This window comes from Ciona robusta, chromosome 12 (assembly GCF_009617815.1).
Source record: "Ciona robusta chromosome 12, ASM961781v2".
NCBI lineage: Eukaryota > Metazoa > Chordata > Ascidiacea > Phlebobranchia > Cionidae > Ciona > Ciona robusta.
In genome coordinates, this window is record NC_143246.1 from 5,834,105 (window position 1) to 5,853,487 (window position 19,383).

General features: G+C 37.1%; 3 protein-coding genes and 1 long non-coding RNA gene across 4 annotated transcripts; 1 reads left to right on the forward strand and 3 right to left on the reverse strand.

The window, feature by feature from the left end:
• Positions 1-81: 81 nt before the first annotated feature.
• On the reverse strand, positions 82-5,007 carry LOC149727169 (uncharacterized). The gene is made up of 13 exons (XM_089890521.1): positions 4,848-5,007; positions 4,195-4,420; positions 3,185-3,334; positions 2,640-2,896; positions 2,288-2,465; positions 1,902-1,994; positions 1,640-1,739; positions 1,491-1,576; positions 1,230-1,309; positions 1,079-1,160; positions 864-938; positions 618-736; positions 82-560 (listed from the first exon to the last, which is right to left on the reverse strand). Exons 1-13 carry the CDS (start codon positions 4,971-4,973, stop codon positions 231-233), a joined length of 1,902 nt encoding a protein of 633 aa, XP_089746647.1. The 5' UTR covers positions 4,974-5,007; the 3' UTR covers positions 82-230.
• A 787-nt stretch (positions 5,008-5,794) lies between these two features.
• Positions 5,795-10,984, reverse strand: LOC149727170 (uncharacterized). Its single transcript, XM_089890541.1, has 6 exons — positions 10,695-10,984; positions 10,330-10,442; positions 8,993-9,326; positions 8,308-8,459; positions 6,659-6,755; positions 5,795-6,347 (listed from the first exon to the last, which is right to left on the reverse strand). The coding sequence occupies exons 1-6, from the start codon at positions 10,805-10,807 to the stop codon at positions 5,795-5,797; spliced, it is 1,362 nt and encodes a 453-aa protein (XP_089746667.1). The 5' UTR covers positions 10,808-10,984.
• Positions 6,754-17,280, forward strand: LOC149727171 (uncharacterized). Its single transcript, XR_016386263.1, has 2 exons — positions 6,754-7,690; positions 13,840-17,280. It is a non-coding gene; the product is annotated as an uncharacterized LOC149727171 (long non-coding RNA).
• LOC149727172 (complement component C8 alpha chain-like) lies at positions 11,507-19,315 on the reverse strand. The gene is made up of 15 exons (XM_089890524.1): positions 19,184-19,315; positions 18,348-18,475; positions 17,911-18,043; positions 17,181-17,317; positions 16,731-16,857; positions 16,263-16,411; positions 15,782-15,985; positions 15,092-15,273; positions 14,694-14,839; positions 14,315-14,414; positions 13,860-13,946; positions 13,678-13,756; positions 13,193-13,297; positions 12,399-12,489; positions 11,507-12,255 (listed from the first exon to the last, which is right to left on the reverse strand). The coding sequence occupies exons 1-15, from the start codon at positions 19,248-19,250 to the stop codon at positions 12,173-12,175; spliced, it is 1,818 nt and encodes a 605-aa protein (XP_089746650.1). The 5' UTR covers positions 19,251-19,315; the 3' UTR covers positions 11,507-12,172.
• Positions 19,316-19,383: the final 68 nt, after the last annotated feature.

The following is a 19,383-nucleotide window of genomic DNA, read 5'->3' on the forward strand; positions in this document are numbered from 1 at the left end:
CGAAACAATGCTAGCCATTGGGGAGCTGTTTTGTTTATCGTGTTCGCGTGGGGAAATGTAAGGTGTCTAACAAAAAAATGATTTTTATTTGACACGACATTTTATTTTATAAATCCTTATAGCACATACTACAGTAATACGCTTTAAATGTACAAAATAATACTAAAATGGCTGTAAGATGCATTTGCGTATATCACGGTCGGCTACAATCATAAGCATATCCTAAAATTTCAAACAGGGTCTTGTGTCGGAGATAGAACTCCGTCTTCTGCCAAACCCGAATCGGCATCTGAAGTAGTACTTTTCTTTGTTGAGCCAATATTTAGTCTTGGACTAGACAAGTTTAAAGTAGGCGAGGTGGGACACGATGTAGCATCGTGTGCTGTCGGATCTGAGTCAAGTAATTGTTGTTTATACGAATCATCTTCATCGGTTAACATTAATCTCGCGTAGTTGACTTGTTCTTCTTCATCAGCTGCTAAGTTTAACTGGGCGTATTGTACAGAGGGCAGCCCGGGCGAACAGCAAGAAGGTCTAAGATATCCTTTACTGTCTGAACTCTGAAAATGTTAAACAATTATAGCTTTTATCGCATTGATTAATATAGTAATATATACCTCGCCATGGTGTGTATGGGCCCTTAGTCTACCATGTGCAGATTGCGATCGATTTCCGTGACTATTCTCAGGTGATTTTGCCTCTGCGTGCAGCCGTGGTCTTGCTTTTGCCCCAACAGCTGGAATTAAAGTATTAAATTTCTTTGATTATTATAGTATAGGTTTGTCATCCATCTAAGTATATTGATTGTGTTGAAACATTTATAAATGTCATTTTATTCTGTCATACGTTAATGGCAAACTTACTGTTTGTTCTTCTCGGTTGTCCAGTTGAAGTAAAGACAAGTGGGTTATCAATCTCTGCATACGTTGCGTGGTGCACTGTATTCACAATAAACCGATTTAATTTTAGCTGAACCTAACTTTGATACAATCTCTTGAACACAAGAATGTGGCTATAGTTGATTGAAATGATGCAGAAAAACTTAAACCATCGTTAGTTTTTAGTAGTTGCAACTTACCGTTCGACACCGCGTATGGGGTAACATGGTCTATACTGGCATATAAAGCTTCTGACGAAACGTCATTTGATATCTGAAACAACTATACAATATAACACTGAAGACTGACACGCGTGCCAGAGTGATTTGTGAAAGTATAAACGATTCATACCTGATTGTATGGGTTTGAATCATAAGTCACATTATTCGTAGTTTGGCCAGTATTGTGTACGCTGTCACTTCGTTGCGTGGCTGCAAAAGATATACAAATTTTGTTGCGGATACTACCACGTTTTCACATACAAAGTAGCTCGTATTATTAGAACACTGTGCTATACTATAGACTCTTTAGTAGGCGGAAATATACAGATTAGTAATACATTATAAGATACGGTTATACAGTATTGGTTGCGTAAAGCTAACTTACACATACCTGGTAAAAGGTTTCCATGTGCATTCTGAACCGATTCTCTTCCGCTTATTTGCCTGGACGCTATAAGAGCCTTTTCTCTTGAATGCCTGTTTCATTTAAGGGAAATTTTAACGCTAATTCTACTAATCAAGCACAATCTTAAGACGAACCCTTTCCGCCTTCGCAGTAAAGCTTGAAAGCAATCCGTTCTCTTCCAGCAAAATAACAAAACCAGCACACACAGTACCAGGAAAAAGGTTACAACCAGAACTGAAAACAATATTAGGATATTTGTTTACCCTTTTTTGATTCGTGAGTTTCTTAGTACACAAGGAGGGATAATTGTACTGGTGTCTCATTCCGCACAAATGCGAACCCCAGTTTGGGAAGTTATTGTGACCTAAAAGTTATGAGCTAGAATGTCAAACGTACCTGCAGTTAATATTGTGCTGCTAACGCCAGTTGTTGTTGGAGGTAAAGCTGTTGTGGTTGCTGTCACTTCGTTCGTCGCAGTCGTTTGCGGAACTAAGGTTTAATTTTATTAGGTGTTATCAAAATACAGTTTTACTCTGTACGTCTGTGGACGTCCTGCCTTCAACAGCTTAAAACATTCTCTTTTGTCGTTTCTAATTTTATTATCGTGCGTAAAGTCTCACACAACGTGAAGAGAGACCATGAATTTAGGCCAGGATCGGCCTATTACACAAATAAACCATTTCAGAAATACACTGATAAATCGAGAACAAGTACCAAGCTGACATGTGTTGTAGTTTGTGTATTTCAAAGGTCCGAACAAATAAGCATGCTTGTATACTAACCGTTAGAAGGTAGGACCCCTGGTAATATTTTACACAAAGTGAGCGCCGTGGTAATTTGGTCGTTGTTTTGTCTCCAGAACCAAGTTGTGACAGCGTCCAATAATCGGTTACTGGTCGTAGCTCGAGTAATCAGCATGCCCAGGTTGTTCGAAATGTACTGCGTGTTAACCGGTGGGTACTGGGAAAACATATGGGTAGTGTCATACGTAAATCTGCCCCATAAATAATAAATCGACTTATAGGTTTTAATCCTTCAGATATTTAAAATATGCAAAACTAATATCGTGAAACACCAACAATGTCCCCGCCTCGGAGGCCGGGACGTGTGTTTTGTAACCCATTATACGCCTACCTTTGAGCCAACAGTCGTCCCAAGAGTGTCTTGCCTCACGCTGCGGACCCAGATCTTGTCCAGCAAGCTTTGATGTAAATTGAGGTAATTTGTTGTAGCGACAATAATTTCCTGCGTCGACATGGTCGCCATTTCTCCGCCAAGGTCTTTACAAATTTGTTGTGATCCGGTATACGTAGCCACTGTATTGGTGAGAGCATAACAGGATCCTCCGTAGACAAAGGATCTGTTTCCACAGTTTGCTTCGTCGATTACGACTAAATGTTAAGAATGCAGTTAAGTGTGAAACAAGCTAAATTTCAATGTTTTAAGTACAGCACAAACTGTAAGAAGTCAAGATCACAGCCCACTATATATAAGTTCTATATGGGAGTAGAAGAATCAATGCAACTTGTCATTTAAAACTAATTAAGTTTTTGTTTTGTTGTATTAGCTAATATGCTGTATTAAAAATAATTATGTCTGCCCGTCAAAACACCACACAAATACCGTATGAAAAACTACAACACAAATAGGCGCTCTGCATCACTCTTTACTATACGTACTTGCAGGCGTTTGGCATATGTATCCGTTATACAAAACACATGATATAGTTTCCCACGTTTCGTATCTTGTAACCCCTGTTCCCTGGTTCTTCAGTGCTCCACATTTCGTAGTTGAAGTGGACGTCACTTTCTGTCTCATCATTTCGTTTCCTTTTCATAAACATCGCGAAATTAGAAAATGTTTTTGAAAAATAAAGCTTAGAACAAGTTAGAATACAATAACAGAATGCAATATATTAGTGCTCGTGTTTTCGACTTTTTTCGTGTATTAAAAAACTAACGATTTAGGAAATTAATTTTTAAAACTTAATATATAGACCATGGTCTAGTGTGAAAAAACAGTTTAAACATAGTATTTCAGTTTAAACTAACATGTCAAAAGTATTGCCTCGCGTTGCAGTCGTACGTTTTCCCTATTTAACTTAGGTTTAAAGGTCAAAGCGGTGTTTCTCATAATATTAAAGTTCCTATCGTCATATATAGAGCTACTTGTTTTAGTAGAACATCGTATTTCGTATATGAGGTCATGAACCTATTTAATAGGAAATTGATGACGTCATCGTGTACGAACTTACACCGACATATATATGACGTCACGGTCACTTATAAACTATCACTTTGTACATGAAGCACGATTTCAATAAAATAAACTTCCACTACGAAGGTCAAAATTGAAGTTTCGTATAACGCTATATCTTAACTCGCCATTATAAATAAGAAAATCAAGATTCTTGAACACATATAAGCATATAGTTCGCAGATACAAGCGAAACAGAGATGGAATAGCAGTCTTTGCTATTTGAGGCATTTTGAAAATAAACTGTTTTTTCTTATCGTGTAAATTTTCTGATCGTGTTTTAAACAAATAACAACGCCATTTCAGAGTCGCGGGCCACGGAAAAATAATTCTGTGAACAATCTTTGTTAAATATGCCAAATGGGACGATTACAAAGAATGAAAACCTTTCCCCATCTTACCCACTCTACTAGATTTTCATTCAATTACTTACCAATATAAGTCCCGTCTGACCACGTAGTGTTGCGAGTTACAGTATTGTACTTAATATCCACCCATATATGGTCCCTATGAACACTCTGTAGTGTAGACACCACCATAGCCAACTCGTTACGCGTTCTAACTCGAGCCAGGAATCCCTTGTATCCCGATCTACAGTCATCAATAGCTTCGTCTTGTGAAATTGCTTTCGTAACGTACACGTAGCATTCGTTTCTTGTCTAGAATTAAAAGATCATATTAGGTGCTACACAGAGTAGTAGCTACAAAAGTGGGCCACGAAAAAATATTGAACTGTTTAATCAAATTCACTTTACTTTAAGCAATAAGTTACGAACCCAGAATGAAGTCACATATTTTAAAAGCTTCAGCATCACTTGGTATAAAGTTTATAAACGAAACCGATAAGCGACCGTTTGTTTACACTTTCTTATATGAGTAGCTGTAATAGACCGATACAGAACTACATGTATATGTGTATATGCACTATATACGAAATTATGAGAATCATTGAATACAGAAGTCAAAGCATATAAAATATAGACATTATATTGGCAACAATGTAGTTTTAATTACATAAAATACTTAAACAGCTTTTCAAACACGAAAGTGCCGATTTGCCTTCAGGCAAAATACGTGTTGGTATACCTCTCCTTTGAGTGTCATGACGTCGCTTGAGCTTTGGGCCGGTGATGGACAAGTGGTTGAAATGGCAGAAACATTTCGGTAAAGCAAGACGGAAACAAACAATATCAAAACAACCTTAAAATCCATAGCTCCACGATTCCTGTTAAGAAATAAAACGAATCTTTATTCAAACTCTGGCTATATAAATACGCACAAATACAAGTGCAGCATAAAACAAAATACCACACACATCACGTAATATGCTGTGCCCGCAGATTAACGGGAAAAAACAAAAGACTGTCAAGTTACTGCCTTGTATATGCGACTACATGTTCTTCGTCAAACTGATACACTGTATGCTGGGAACGTATATTGCCCTCAACGGTTTCCATGTCATACTATGATGCATACACATACACTATACTACCTTATGACTGTGCTACATCTCTAAGCGCTCGCTCTAATAAACACCGCTGTCTATATATCCAGTTTAACAAGGGCTACTAATGATTGCACCGGATGCTAGCCAACAGTAGATCCTGTTACTTTAGTCTAGCTTGTTTGTCCGGTTATGCTTTCTGTACAATAGAGCTACGCGTACCGGAAATTATTTGTTTTTGTCGACTGCAATGACGTCACATGCAGGTGACGACTAATTACGCGTGTATTGTAAATCAGAGTCTTGCAGTCCAGGTCATTTCAATTGTTGTGTCAGGCCAACGTTCGTTTGTATGTGCCCAGTGAGTCACAACTAAGCAGAACATCTCTGTCACCGGATACCTACGTATATAACTACACGACGTATAAGGCCTGGAAATGCAGCCATAATTATAACTCATCTGACTTTGACCTGTGAAGACGTACAGTATACCTACAATGCTATAAACATGACAGTCTCGCAGTTTTGCTTTTATTAAAATATAATAAGTGCACAAAAGTCGGTACATGAGAAAAAGGCTTCTGAGAGTTCATAAGTATTCCTCAACAGTGACCGTTGGCGGCGACGCTTTCGCAAATGGAAGCACATAAATGTGTGTCTCGTCGTCTGAGTCTGGGACATCTGGTATTGGAAGGTTAGCTGAAAGCGGGGGTTGAGCATTCTGTCGCATCAATCCAGGAGACTGTTGCTTTATTGCAGGAGTGGCTGGAGGAGATGGACGGTAACTCGTACTTGGTAGTTGAGCTGTCGGAGTTCTTGGGTTCGAGGCCGGTCCAGGAGACGGAGAATTTATAACGTCAAAGGGGTCTTCGTATTCCTCGATTATTGAAATAGTTTTTTGCATCATGGGTGACCTTTTTACTCGTTTTTGATAACTAGAGTTCTGCCTTGGCGTTCGTTGCGGAGAAAAAAACGGGTTGTGGTCACGATTGTCAGGATTGAAGTTGCTTCCACTAGAAGAGATTGCTGGCGATTGACTCGTAGCTTGGAGTCTTTTACGGTGGGCATAGTTGGTGTCCATAATATCCCTTCTTGGGGATCGATATGGTGATGCTCTGCTACTGAGGTCTTGCGAACTTTTTCTGAAATAATTTTACAAAAAGATCAAGAGTGCTGAATATGATCAAAGACAGATGTAAATATTCCAGCGTTTGAGGTGGTGAAACAACTCAAGCCCAGATGTTTTGCGGTAAGACCTCACCAGTATAAAATACAGAATAAAAGTTACACAGCAGCAGGTAATATTTCAGCCAAGCACATATTAACTTACAACCACGCTTCACAGGCGCATGTGGAGTTAAAATGTGTTAGTCACTTCTAAATATAAAGCAATATTTGGAAAATGCTTATGTGAATTTAGGTTGCCAATGTCACTACTTTAATATAAACAAACCGAAACGGGTAATCTTGATGTGAAACTGGAACTGGAACCCACGCTCTCCCACCAGGTATTGAATCTGCAAAGCTGTACTGAGACGATCCAGTTGCCCCTGTAGTAACATATAAGTGTTTTTGGAATGTTCGTATAAAGCAGTGAAGATCGTACAAGTGTCATACAAATGGGTTGTCATGTTTGATAGTAAAAAGTCAGAAAATGTACAACTACAAAATATTCGTTATAAATGTTAAACAACTTACAAAACATTATATGTTATGTGTATGGTGATATTGCTAATATTCAAAGCATGACTTTGTATATCTATTATAGTAGGTGGGGGAAAGATAGAACACCTTTTCATTCTATTTTCTTGTCCAATTTGGTAGCAAAGAAAGAACATTCAAAGAATTTTAAAACCTTGTCCAAACGACTCCCATGACCCGTTGTTAATTGTTAAAACACTATAAGGATTTTTTGATATTATGTGCTAAAGGTGTCCCATCTTACCCCACAGTACTTTATTATTTCGTCATCTTGTTCTGTTATGTGTGTGCCCGTGCGTTTTCTTGCGTAATCGCACCACTTTTACACCTTGTCTACTTTTTATCTGAATGGCAGCACGCATTCTGGCGTTTGCCACGTTTTTGCTGATTAAATTCATTAAAGTAGTAACGAGTTGTCTGTTTACTGGTCTGTGGTTTTAGCTGAACGAGTGCTAGTTTAAATGCAAAAAAGATATAACAATATAGCAACAGTGGTTGGATATGATCACAGAGTATAACATGTAATATGAACTTGTGTTCATGAAATGTATTTGTATGTTTGCAATTTCAAGGCAGGTTTGAATATTTATCATTGATCTAATGCCCATATACGGACAGAAGAAAACAGGCATTAGGGTAGGGTATCTGAATGTAATATTTATCTGTGGATAACAAGTTGCATGATTATGTTCTACGTCATATCTTCGGTCATGACGTAGTCTATATGACGTCAATCCTATTGTGCAAAACTGCTGAAGCGGATCTTGCGACACCGTCACGTGAGGTAAGTTGTTTGTTTTGAAATTCCATGCGTTGTTTGGAAACTTGTATTGTAACGAACTTACGCACGAGGTCACCGGTGCCACCATATTTATTGCAAGGCAAAAATGACAATACATTACACACTATATGCTGTCTACGCAAGGCGAGTAAATGTAACTCATTTATCCTCTCGTGGTGAGACAACGACAGTCGTTGTAAAAACTGAAATGTTCGGTTTCATATACTTTGTGCACGTTTAAGAGTTATTCGGTATATAACTTTGTGGGTAATTTTTTAAGCAAATGTTTTTATTTTTTGTAATGTAGCTGAAAATTTCTAAAAAACCACAAGGTACCACTGCATTGGAGCAATTCTACCGTAAGTATCTTGCCCAAGGACACATATGCTTACAACGGTTGGCAGCATCACATACTAAAACGGTAAACTCCTGAGTAGAGGCAGGCGCGCTAACCTAGCTGTTTGTTTGTCACAGCAGTATGTGTGTATATGTATATAGCCTTTGTCCTATATATTACATGCAACCCCACCCACGTTGTTAGGCAAACAACATACAATAACATTTATAAGTAAACAATATATAAGTAGAGCGAAAACTTCGTTATTTTTATAAAGGCTTACCATAACTTGGCCGTTTACCGTAGTGGCTGAAATTGGAATAGTCGGACGAATTTGAATTTCGTTTTACGTTGGTTGGAACCTTAAAATATTCTTCTAATGGTATTGGGTCTCTGGGTGGATTCGTCTCACGATCTTCGATGCCAGAGAACTTGCTGAAACATACAAATGTGAATTAAAACTCTCGTACAGTTGCAGACTAGCAGGGATTGGTATATAGTGGTCAACATATATAGTGGTCAACATATATAGTGGTCAACATATAGTGGTTAATAATGTTAGAGGCATTTTAATTTCGGCTTAAAGCTGTTGATCGTGCGCTTTAGTTGTAAAGTTGTGTTTAGTATACGTATTTCTACATGCATGCCCTTTCGGTGATTTATACTTCACGTTTTTTTTAATATAGTGGAGTGGGGGGAAATGGGACATTTTTTTCTTTATTTTTCTAGTTACATTTGGCGGTAAACAATAGGAACGTTTATAGAATTATAAAGCCGTACCCTCACGACTGCCAAAGACGGTTGTTAATTGTTTAAAACAGCACTGTCAGGATATTTATTATTTATAGACATGATGTGATAAAGGTTTCCCATCTTACCCCATATATATACTATATAGGTTAATATCATAGTATACTGATAAGTCACCTCAGTATACTATGTTAATATGGTGAAAAATGTATTCTTACCGGTGCGACTCCGGGCTTGAATGAAAGCTTCTTCTGGATTGTTGAATGGCCGTGGGTAGATAAGAATCCTTGGTACTATTTACCTCTGTCTCTCCTAGTATTATATGCTTCTCTTGCTCTGAGAGCGCGTAAACCGGACGAAAAACCGGAGTATTTGGCTTAACAGGTGGGCTAGGGGTTGGTTGGCGGATGCTTACGTTAAATTTAGGGCTGTTTTTTGGAACATGCTTGTTGGGCTGGTAGTTGACGTAGGTCGGCTCGACAGTGGTTGTAGGGGTGGTTGGCAGAGGTGAATCTGTAATACGTCTTCTATCCATGAAAGGACTATCACGACCTGTAGACGTACTATGAATAATATAGTATAGGCTGGGGGAAGACGGGACACCTTTTCGTTCTATTTTTTAAACAAAGGCTATCGAAAGAATTATAAAACCGTATCTTCACGACTCATTTAGGCCGTTGTTATTTGTTTAAAACTCGATCAGGATATTTTTGTAATATGTACTAAAGGTGTCGTGTTTTTCTCCACCCTGTATCAAATGTATAGGGTAGGGACATATTTTAATCTTCTTTTTTTCGTCTCATGTGGTTGTAAACAGAAAGTATTCGTTGTTAAGTGTTCACACAATATGTGTTGTTAAGTGTTCACGCAATATTGGGAAATATGGGATTTAGGTACTATAACGATATTTCATCTTTCCCCACAGTATCATATGCATGTGGTAATTAAATAAGCATGTTGTTTTGGGTCAGTAAATAAGTTATTTCTGAATCTTTAAATAAATTGTCGGTTTATATTTCATTGAATGTAAGGTGTCGGCTATAGCAATTACAGTCCATTACACGTGACACATTTGTGCCGTATAAAAGTTTTTTTAAGTTCATGTTTTGATAGTCGGGTAGCACAAAGTGCGTATAGTGTCCGCGCACGCGGGTAGGTGTGTTATATTCTTATTATTGTGTATTAAATTGGTTAAGAAAACGTTTACTTAACATGATTAACAGCTGTAAAAATAAATATCCTGCATTCCGTATAAGTTTAATAATATTATAAATCCTGCCCGTTAAATTGGGTAAGAAAAATGTTTATCTAACATGAATTTAAAACTGCTGTAGAATAATTATTTTGCATACACCGTATGTGTTTAATATTATTACACCTAGGCAGTTAGTTGATTAGGAAAACGTTTACTTCACATGCATAGAAAAAAAAAACTGTGTAGTATAGGCTTATTATTTTGCGTATACCGTATCCACGCATAAGATTTTGTCATTACATTGTAAGCAGAATGAGTCACTATGTAAGACAATGGGATTTTCGACAGCTTATTATGTACCTTGTGTTGTAATAGGGACTGTCTGCACTTTGTGTACAGTAGTTGATGGTCGTGTAGGACTCTCAACTGTCGCATCAATGAACGTTGGGTTGTCATGTTGCTCGCTGTCAATTCTGTATAAGATGCCAGTTTAAAATCTTACGGCTCTCTAGTGTCTATACAGTAACACAACATTTGTGGTAAAACTGGTAGACTTGTGTTTCCAAAAATATTACCAAGCATTTATAATGAAATTATCTTAAATGGCAACGGTTTTTATAAACTGTATTTAAACCATACGACAAACACCTCATTCGGCTTTTTTATCAATTTTTGCCCTCTTTTCCCCATATTTTAACATATAGAAAAGTTTCATATTATATTACCTGAAACTTCTACGCTGTCGTCTACGGTTGCATATTGTACACAATAACATGCAAAAGCAGGTTAAAAACACCGACGATAGAACTCCAAGCACCGCGTCTGAAACGCTGTTCATATTCTAAACAGGCGAACGTAACTTCCACTTGACCATTTAGCATTTACATATCATGTTACTTCCATCGTCCATATTAAAAAAGTCTAAAAACTAAACTATTCTATAGGGTTGTAGCCACTGTACAATGTCTTAGTTGTAAATCTTTGTACCTCTCGATGTGGTGAAGCTATTCGAAACATGCGCATAGCGGAAATAATGTAATGACGTAAATCTAATGTGGGATTGTTGCTTTAATCACCTGACACTGCGAGTTCGTTCCGTGATGTTGTAATACCTGGAAGTAAATAACATATGCACTCGACTGCCATTATTATGATTCTTCTGGAATTGTAAGAAGTCCCAGCGGTTCAACCCTTTTGAATTGCGGCCCGTTTATCATAAAAATGTATAAGGGAATAACGGTCGCGCGTTTTATTTATTAAATCAGTTTGATATTTATGTTTAACACTGAACTGTTAGGTCCCTTCAAACCATCTCAATTCCATGTAATGTCGCTACATGTATTTTTATAAAAACTTTGTGATAGATAAATGACTGTTCAAATAAATGAATGTAACTTATCGTTTTTAATTCATTTTCATTTTATGTCTTACACGTGAATAAGCTAACGAATGATATACATAAATGCAGTCTTCATGTAAAAACCACTTCACATCAAGGTAGAAAATTTGACATAAAATTTGATATAGTTCGCTGTACTTGAGAAAACAAACAGTCGCGTTTATTCACACAAACATGAACACAAATACAAAATATGCGTTTTGTTTTAGAAGGAAAGTATATTTACATATAAAGCTGTTGCTCGTATACGGATGATATTATATAGCGACTAAAACACATTCTTAGCATCCGTGTATCGTTGTAAGTGCAGGATTTTGATAATGTTAGATTAGTATACATATATATATATAGTACTGTGGAATAAGATGGAATACTGTAGGCACAAAAATACCCATTTTTCCTGGTCGTGTTTTAAACAGTTATAAAAGCTCTTTTAGAGCCGCGGTTTAACAGTTATAATTTTGCAAATATTTATCGTTTACTATACCAAATGGAACGAGGAAAAGAGAATGAAAGCATGTCCCATCTTGCCCCATCTTACTATACTGAAACTGCGACAGATTAGGCTTATATACATGTACTAATTAAATACAACGTTTGATGTATTAATATATACCCTGCGCAATAGGAATATGTGGCAGAGAGGATTTAACTTAAAACCGACACCAAAGATATGCGATAATTTATAAGGTATATATTTATGTCGTCTTTGTTTTACCAGTAACTTTTCACACTAAGCTATATATATACACTCCGCATTAAATTGTGCTAAGAAAAAATAAATCGTATAGTGAAGCATTTATATTATACAAATATGTCTTTGACCCACATCGAAACGAGACTACACAGAATAGCGAGGCCAAATATTCCCATTACACGCGATGTACCTGTTGAATATATACACAGCATTAAACGATTCGTTGAATTATAAGGTGCTCGGGTAATGGGCAAAACCTTGCCTAAATCTTAGGTCCTCGACAAGGGCCCCACCCACATAGAATAGAAGTTGAACATTTTATGAACTACTTACCGCAGATTTCTGGTGTTGGCGGGTTATTATAAGCACACATGCATCTGTAGTCTTGTCCTGTACCAGTAACGTATGGCACGCCGTAGAAAACCTGTAAGGTAGTTTAATCAGTTTTGAATTGGTAGTGTTGGCCCTGCAAAGTTTAACTCTTTGCTGCAGGAATGAATTTGTAATAATGGAGAGCATTCTGATTCCCCTTTAATAATTCCCATCAGGACATATGTAGTGCCTAGCACAAAGAACTTTAAAAGTTTACATATTTATAAGTTAACGTCAATGTTCTATTTGGATAAGAGACTGCATGGCGGTGAGACTGGCGATATAGAGCCGGTTAGATGAGAAAACTTTAGCACGTAATGTCCAAATATCCTGATCGTGTTTTAAACAATCGTCAACGGTCTATTATTGTTTACTACAAAATTGAACGAGAAAACAGAATAAAAAGATGTCCCATCTTACCCCACCCTATAGTCTATTTATTTCTCAAAAATGACATCGTCAGTCTCTTATCCAAACAGAACATTGAATTAATTTTTTAGTAGATTTTTTTTAATTTTATGTGTGGCTGATATCATTAGGGACACTGGGTTGGAGCGATTTCCGTAAAGTGTCTTGCCCAAGGACACATACGCCCACAGTGGTAGAAACGAAGAGCCTTGCTGAACCCATTACTTCTGGGTTAGAGGCAATCGCCCTAACTAACTGTGCTACGGTTCTGTTAAATGAACACCAGATGAGAGTTATAAATTCACGAAATATATTACAGTTAACTTTAATGTTGACGAATAAATTACCAGTCCAGAGTCTTCCCCGTAAACGTCAATCACAACTCCGTCTTTATCTGTTCTTGGTCGACAAGGTTCACACTGTGTGTAACCATCGTACGGTGTGAGATGTAACTGCATTATAGGATACAATAACAGTTAATAAACGTGATTAGAAGTGTCCACTGTAAAGGTAATCGTAAAGCTCCGAGGATTCATAACTCCTGAAAGCGTATATTGTTAATCGCCTTAAAAGCACAGAAAAATTACCTACCAAGACTGTTACTTGTGTATAAAAGGGATTATATGTCGAACACATTAAACCGTCTGCTATGGCAGCATCAGGCAGTTTGTAGTTCGTTACTTGAGCGAGTTAACGGTCGATTTTAACACATTCATTCATTTATTTATAGCACTTCTCCCTTTGATAATCCAATCTATAAAACCGTGTATTTTACCCACGGATATTGACATTTCTAGATTCCTATCAACAAAATATGTCATCTATGTCTTACCTCAATAGCTTGGTCGATAAACCCTGCTAATATTTCCCTTCTTTTCCGATCAATTGGGATGTGTGTGGAGTAAATTAAGCTGCGGGTTGCAATGATTGTTAAAATTGATAAAAAAAAATTAATTCAAAAAAATAAAAATAAAATTTGAAACCATATTTTTAGTTTCAAACAGAATTTCTTACTCGGAAATCGGACGAAGATGGAACAAGTCAGTGTTTAATGTTGGTCCTGTGGAAACCGATTGAATCCAGGCATCCCATGTTTCTTTACTGCGAGATAAGAAATATATATTTGTTGAATTCAATGTCATATTTTAGGTGATAGAACTAAAAATATTTGTGTCATATGAGCATTTTAACTCTGTGGACTGTATTTGTAGTAGCCAATATCGTATATATAGAAGCCTGCATAATTTTGGTCAACTCGCAATAGGTTCATGTGAAATCATGAAACGGCTTGTGGTAGCCCCTGCTTAAATTCGGGGTCCTGACCTAACTCACCGTAACACCTAACTCATCAAAATGGAAATAACGGGTTAAATGTAAAACTAGGTGTTGTTTTAGAACAGTGTGTGAATTGATGTGTTAGTCACAGTTAGTATTGGTGACGTCACATTATAGGTGATGTCATTACTTACACAAAGCTCAGTTTCAAATCGGATGACGTTGCAATGCTGCCACCCGTGACGTAAACCAACTTCCGGGAGATTTCGTCCGTGAGAAAATTTGCCTGTCCCGCTATATTGATGAAAATAGTGATTATTATTTTAATTGGTTGCAACGGCCTATTTGTAGCATGTACTATTATTGTTAATTAAGATTCTTGGCTATTTTTCGTTTTACTATTACTGTATTGCGAGTCCCGGGTTTCGACGTCATATCGTCTTAAAGGACTGCGGTTATCAAAAAAACGCCAGAAGAGCAAAACTAACAAACAAGCTATACAGTAAACATACAGTAAACGTAAGCTTATACTTCACGTAGGTTTATAGACGGCAACCATCATATACGACTTACTGCTGTCGATATGTTTGCATGTATCTGTGAAAGTCGTAGTCGTTGGGTCGAGGTTGTAATAGAAACTTTGTGTCGCACAATCCTGTAGAACCTCGCTCCACTCTTTAGGGGTGTACACCGAAAAACTTTTGCTATCAAGCCAACACCTAGGAATATCAGTTATTTATTAAATTGTTTAACGTGACTTCAGTATACTATGGTTCAAACAATGGAACCTTGGCTTTACCTTGCAAGCTAGGGTTAATTTCCCATGAACCTATGCCAAACACATACATCTATTGTCCAATACTAACTTTGACCTATTAAATAACCCATATCGGTAAACTTAAGAATACACCATTTGCTATATCAATACACAAGCGTCGTTTCGACAAGTAATAACGATTTAGTTGTACAACCTTGAATAGACTTGAGTTTCTTCGTACATTCCGCCAAGTTTTCCCGAGGCTACATAATGGGTTCCGTAATCAGCTACAAAGCTCATGTATTTATCGTAGCTGAAACCAGAGTCAGGAAGTTCCATGACGCGAGACATAAAAGAAGTTGTGGGCTCAAGATCTTCAGGGTCTTGTAGTGTTACCTTTAATATCATGAATAATATTAACGCCATTAAATACCTTCCATGGTCAGATTCTAAATTTACGATTTTGTTCGAGTGATAGAACTCTGTGTTAGGGGTCAACTGTTATACTGAGCGTCGCCGTAGAGTCTTACCCCATACAAAATATAAAATGTTGGGAGATTTATATAGTAGGATGCTGGGGGAAGATAATATTAAAATCTTCTGATGGTGTTTTAAATAATTAACAACGTTATATAGCAGTTGGAATATACGGTTTTATAATTCTTTGAATGTTTTTTGTTTACTAACAAACTCGACGAAAAAATAGAATGAAAAGGTGTCCCATCTTTCCCCACCCTACTGCTGATCACGCTACATTCATCGTATGTAGAACTGTTCTATTTAAATAGCTAAAATTGGAATGTGTTCGCTATATATGTTAGCAGGTCCCTAAACTCAGTCCTACTTGCTTCTCATGTCAATCATCAGTGTATTGACTTTTTAACGTCTTGAACGTTCGTTTTACCTGTGCCGTGTTCACTGCCGCTTTCATCGATACATATGTGTTCATTTGTTCGTTTTGCACGCTGTCTATGACGACATTCTCAATAAGTGAGTTCTGAGTTAAACCAGCGTTTCCAGCAACGCCTAAAACTTGACCACCAAAGTTGAGGTTGTAGTTAAGACTGTCTTTAGTTGTGTTCAGAAGATTTGCACCACTTTCGTAAATCTGTAAGGAAACTCTGGTTTTAGTTACGATTTTACATGTTGCGTTTTCAACTGTTATTGCCGAAAGGTATAAAACTTTTGGCGGCAATTTATTTAACCTCCAATGGTCACTGTTCGTTTGTTTGTGTTAAATGCACTCATTCACTCCTACAGTGTTATTTCGAATATTTATGAATTTTGGGGAATAATCACCATAGATTAAAAGCACAACCGCACGAATTTTAAGCAGTCACTCAAAACCTTTTATATATAAGTCCCAAAAATATTCTGTAACTAACTTTTGGTGTAGATAGGATAATTTCGTAGAGCTGTCGAAACGACGCAACATTTGCCGGTATTCTGTAGTAAGCATCAGTTTGACCGGTGATCAAAACTCTTCTGCATGAACCATGTCCAGCCATTGATAAAGCGCTGCTTTTGAATTGGCCTGTAACAAAATATTTATATAAGAGAGATTCAGAAACTGTGAATATACATAATTGATCACATCTATTATAGTGTAACCAATGAACAAACGAGCGATTTCGTATCCTCTGTATATAACTTCGTTTACGCACGCTGGTGTTATGGGCGCATGTATAATATATATTCATGTTCAAAAAATTTAACAATCATCAAAGATACCGAAATTTTCTTTGTTTACTACTAAATGGGACGAGTAATATGAAAACATGTACAATCTTACCCTACCCTACTTTATACACAACTATAGGCGTTCAAATTTAACTACTCATCGCGTTACGTACCTGAAAGAATGTCAAACCCCTGCGAGAATTGGTTGATTCCTGATATTCCAGTAAGGTAACGCTCACCAAGAGGAACTTTCGAACTTTGTCCTGGGTCGATTGTGTACCCACATACCAGTTTTAGGTTCTGAAAAGTTGGTTACCAGATTTAAAACGGTAGATACATGAACTACGTGGATTTTCTGGTCAGTTCAATTATTATGTACGAATATTATAGCTCATGGTACGAGTTTATTATTTGCAAACGTCCTGGTTTGAAAACTAAAATGTTAAAATTCAATCACAATTAGTGACTCGTTGAGATGCCATGCGTGCTGCATATGATATGAGGTAACCCTTAAGCGGGCATTAAATTAAACAGAACAGTCGTGTTATAACGACTGTCGTTGCCACCATCACACGAAGATAAAGAATAAAAATCATTTAAATCTTAGTCAGTAAAGTAGTTACCTCTGTGCATCCTGCGTCCTTCGCTTTTTGAGATGGAAACTCATCGCTGGCATCTCCACAGTCGTCGTCTCCGTTGCATACAAAGTTTTCCTGGATACATCGTTGGTTTCCACATTTAAAATATCCCACTCCGCAATCTGTTCAGGTTAGAGTTGTTTGTATTGAGTTTAATGACAATAATGTCAATGTTAGTATAATGACGGTACGTGCTTCGCGCCGATGCATACGAAGTAACAAGGGGCTTTTAGTGTATTGTTATGAGTGCGGTGTTTATACGACAGTCAATATAATTTAAAAAAACAACTTGGCGTGTATACGACAGTCAACAATTGTTTAAAAATTAACCATTTTTGAATTAGGTTTTTTAGACGCGCAAATTTTTGGACGGTTTTAAGGCGCAAATTTTATCATACACACAAGCTATTTAAGTATTAGACAGTAGCCTATGCTCAACTGCTGTTGCACATGTTCATATATAACTGTTTCAATGAGCGGATAATTATGTATTGTAAAATCGTTTGATTAAAATCACAAATCATAAACGTATATAGTATAAAGTACTTAGGCAAACGACATATACACCCTGAACACACAAACGCTTTGTTACTATTTTTAAATGACAGCGCGAGCGTATACATTGCGACATTATGACGAACGTTGAAACCAGTACACACACGATGTGGGTTAATTTCCAACTATACTTTGTAAGTGTGACAGTCGAAAGACAAACCTGTCGAAGCTAAATCAACGACTGGAGAGTCGGCTGAAGACGAACAAGGTTCTACTTGAACCATATTGACTGTGTAGGGCAAATAACAGGGGGGTGCCTCGGGTTGTGAGGGTGTCATATTGAACATTCGATCCTGTAACACAAATAGGTATTAATATCCCATATTTCACGATCGTGTTTTAAACAATTTACAAGGTGGTCAACAATATACAGGATGGGGTAAGATGGGAAACTATTCGATAATAAACACAAAATATTAACAAAATAATATAACGGCACCCTCACAACTCTAAAATACCATTGTTAATTTCAAACGCGATGAGGAAACATGAGATATTATGTAATGACAGTATCCCATCTTACCCGATGCTATACTATAACCATTACTCAATAATAAAACATTATCCTTCAAGAATATATAGGTCCGTTATACACACCCTCCATTGCGTGCTGTCCGACGTCGAGCCGGGAAAACATTGCGACCAACTTGACCAAGAACCACTACAAGGATCATCATAAACGTTTTCTGTCGTCACATTCGTTGCTGAACTGGTGTCGTTCGCACCTGCGTGTCAATAGGAATTGTTTTATCATAGTAAGTGATGTGAAATTGTTTTGGAATTTCTATATATAGTAGGGTGGGGGAAGATGGGACACCTTTAGCACATAATATCCAGATATTTTGATCGTGTTTTAAACAATTAACAACGGTCTATGGGAGTCATGAGGACATAGTTTCACATTTCTTTAAATGTTCTTTGTTTAATACTAAATGGGACGAGAAAATAGAGTTAAAAAGTGTCCCATATTTCCCCATCCTACTGTACGTTAATTGACATAAAAAGGTTCATAAACGATGCCATGAACGCTACAGTGCAATAATATTATGCGACTCGGCGATCCTATGCTGTACATATTTATTGCTATCATAGCTTGTCATAAAGAAACTCATACGACATTAGAAGGGGAGGACGAGTTTGCTATTCTATTGTCATGTACATGGGTGAGGTCACACAGCGAGGCCAGAGTCGTTCCTCATTATAAACTATTCTTTTTATAAACTGAAGTATTTTCTTATATTTACAAATTTGTGTTTCTTATATTTACAATTTTTTTAAAAAAACTGAAGTATTTTCTTATACTTACAAAAACGTACGTGGTAGCTCGTAAGCAGGCACTAGGTGTATAAAACAGAACACCCATGTTATAACGACTGTCGTTGTCTCTCCACGCGGGGTAAATAAGTTACATTATTCCACATACTAGTACTTACCATTAATTGGCTGAGTCAAACAAAAGAGAAAGAATATCAGAATCCTGGGTGATTTAGATAACATCATATTTGTTGGGCCTGGCCTACTCAATCTATCCAACTTAGCTACATAAACTTTAAGATATTAATATTGAAACAGAATTAATGCTGTGTACCGACGGTTCGTGCAAACAGGCGTGGCCCCGTAATATCTAACAACG

What these genes read in the sequence shown, in the direction of transcription:
- LOC149727172 (XM_089890524.1), bottom strand. Translation starts at nt 19,250, where the DNA reads ATGATGTTATCTAAATCACCCAGGATTCTGATATTCTTTCTCTTTTGT. An exon ending in ACGGGGAAGACTCTGGACTG is followed by an intron (nt 12,490 to 13,192) that starts GTAATTTATTCG and finishes ACTACCTTACAG; the next exon opens with GTTTTCTACGGCGTGCCATA. An exon ending in GCCAACACCAGAAATCTGCG is followed by an intron (nt 12,256 to 12,398) that starts GTAAGTAGTTCA and finishes TATATTCAACAG; the next exon opens with GTACATCGCGTGTAATGGGA.
- LOC149727170 (XM_089890541.1), bottom strand. Translation starts at nt 10,807, where the DNA reads ATGAACAGCGTTTCAGACGCGGTGCTTGGAGTTCTATCGTCGGTGTTT. An exon ending in AGTCCCTATTACAACACAAG is followed by an intron (nt 9,327 to 10,329) that starts GTACATAATAAG and finishes GTACGTCTACAG; the next exon opens with GTCGTGATAGTCCTTTCATG. An exon ending in CGGTAAACGGCCAAGTTATG is followed by an intron (nt 6,756 to 8,307) that starts GTAAGCCTTTAT and finishes ATGTTACTACAG; the next exon opens with GGGCAACTGGATCGTCTCAG.
- LOC149727169 (XM_089890521.1), bottom strand. Translation starts at nt 4,973, where the DNA reads ATGGATTTTAAGGTTGTTTTGATATTGTTTGTTTCCGTCTTGCTTTAC. An exon ending in TCATGACACTCAAAGGAGAG is followed by an intron (nt 4,421 to 4,847) that starts GTATACCAACAC and finishes TTTTAATTCTAG; the next exon opens with ACAAGAAACGAATGCTACGT. An exon ending in GGACGACTGTTGGCTCAAAG is followed by an intron (nt 2,466 to 2,639) that starts GTAGGCGTATAA and finishes ATGTTTTCCCAG; the next exon opens with TACCCACCGGTTAACACGCA.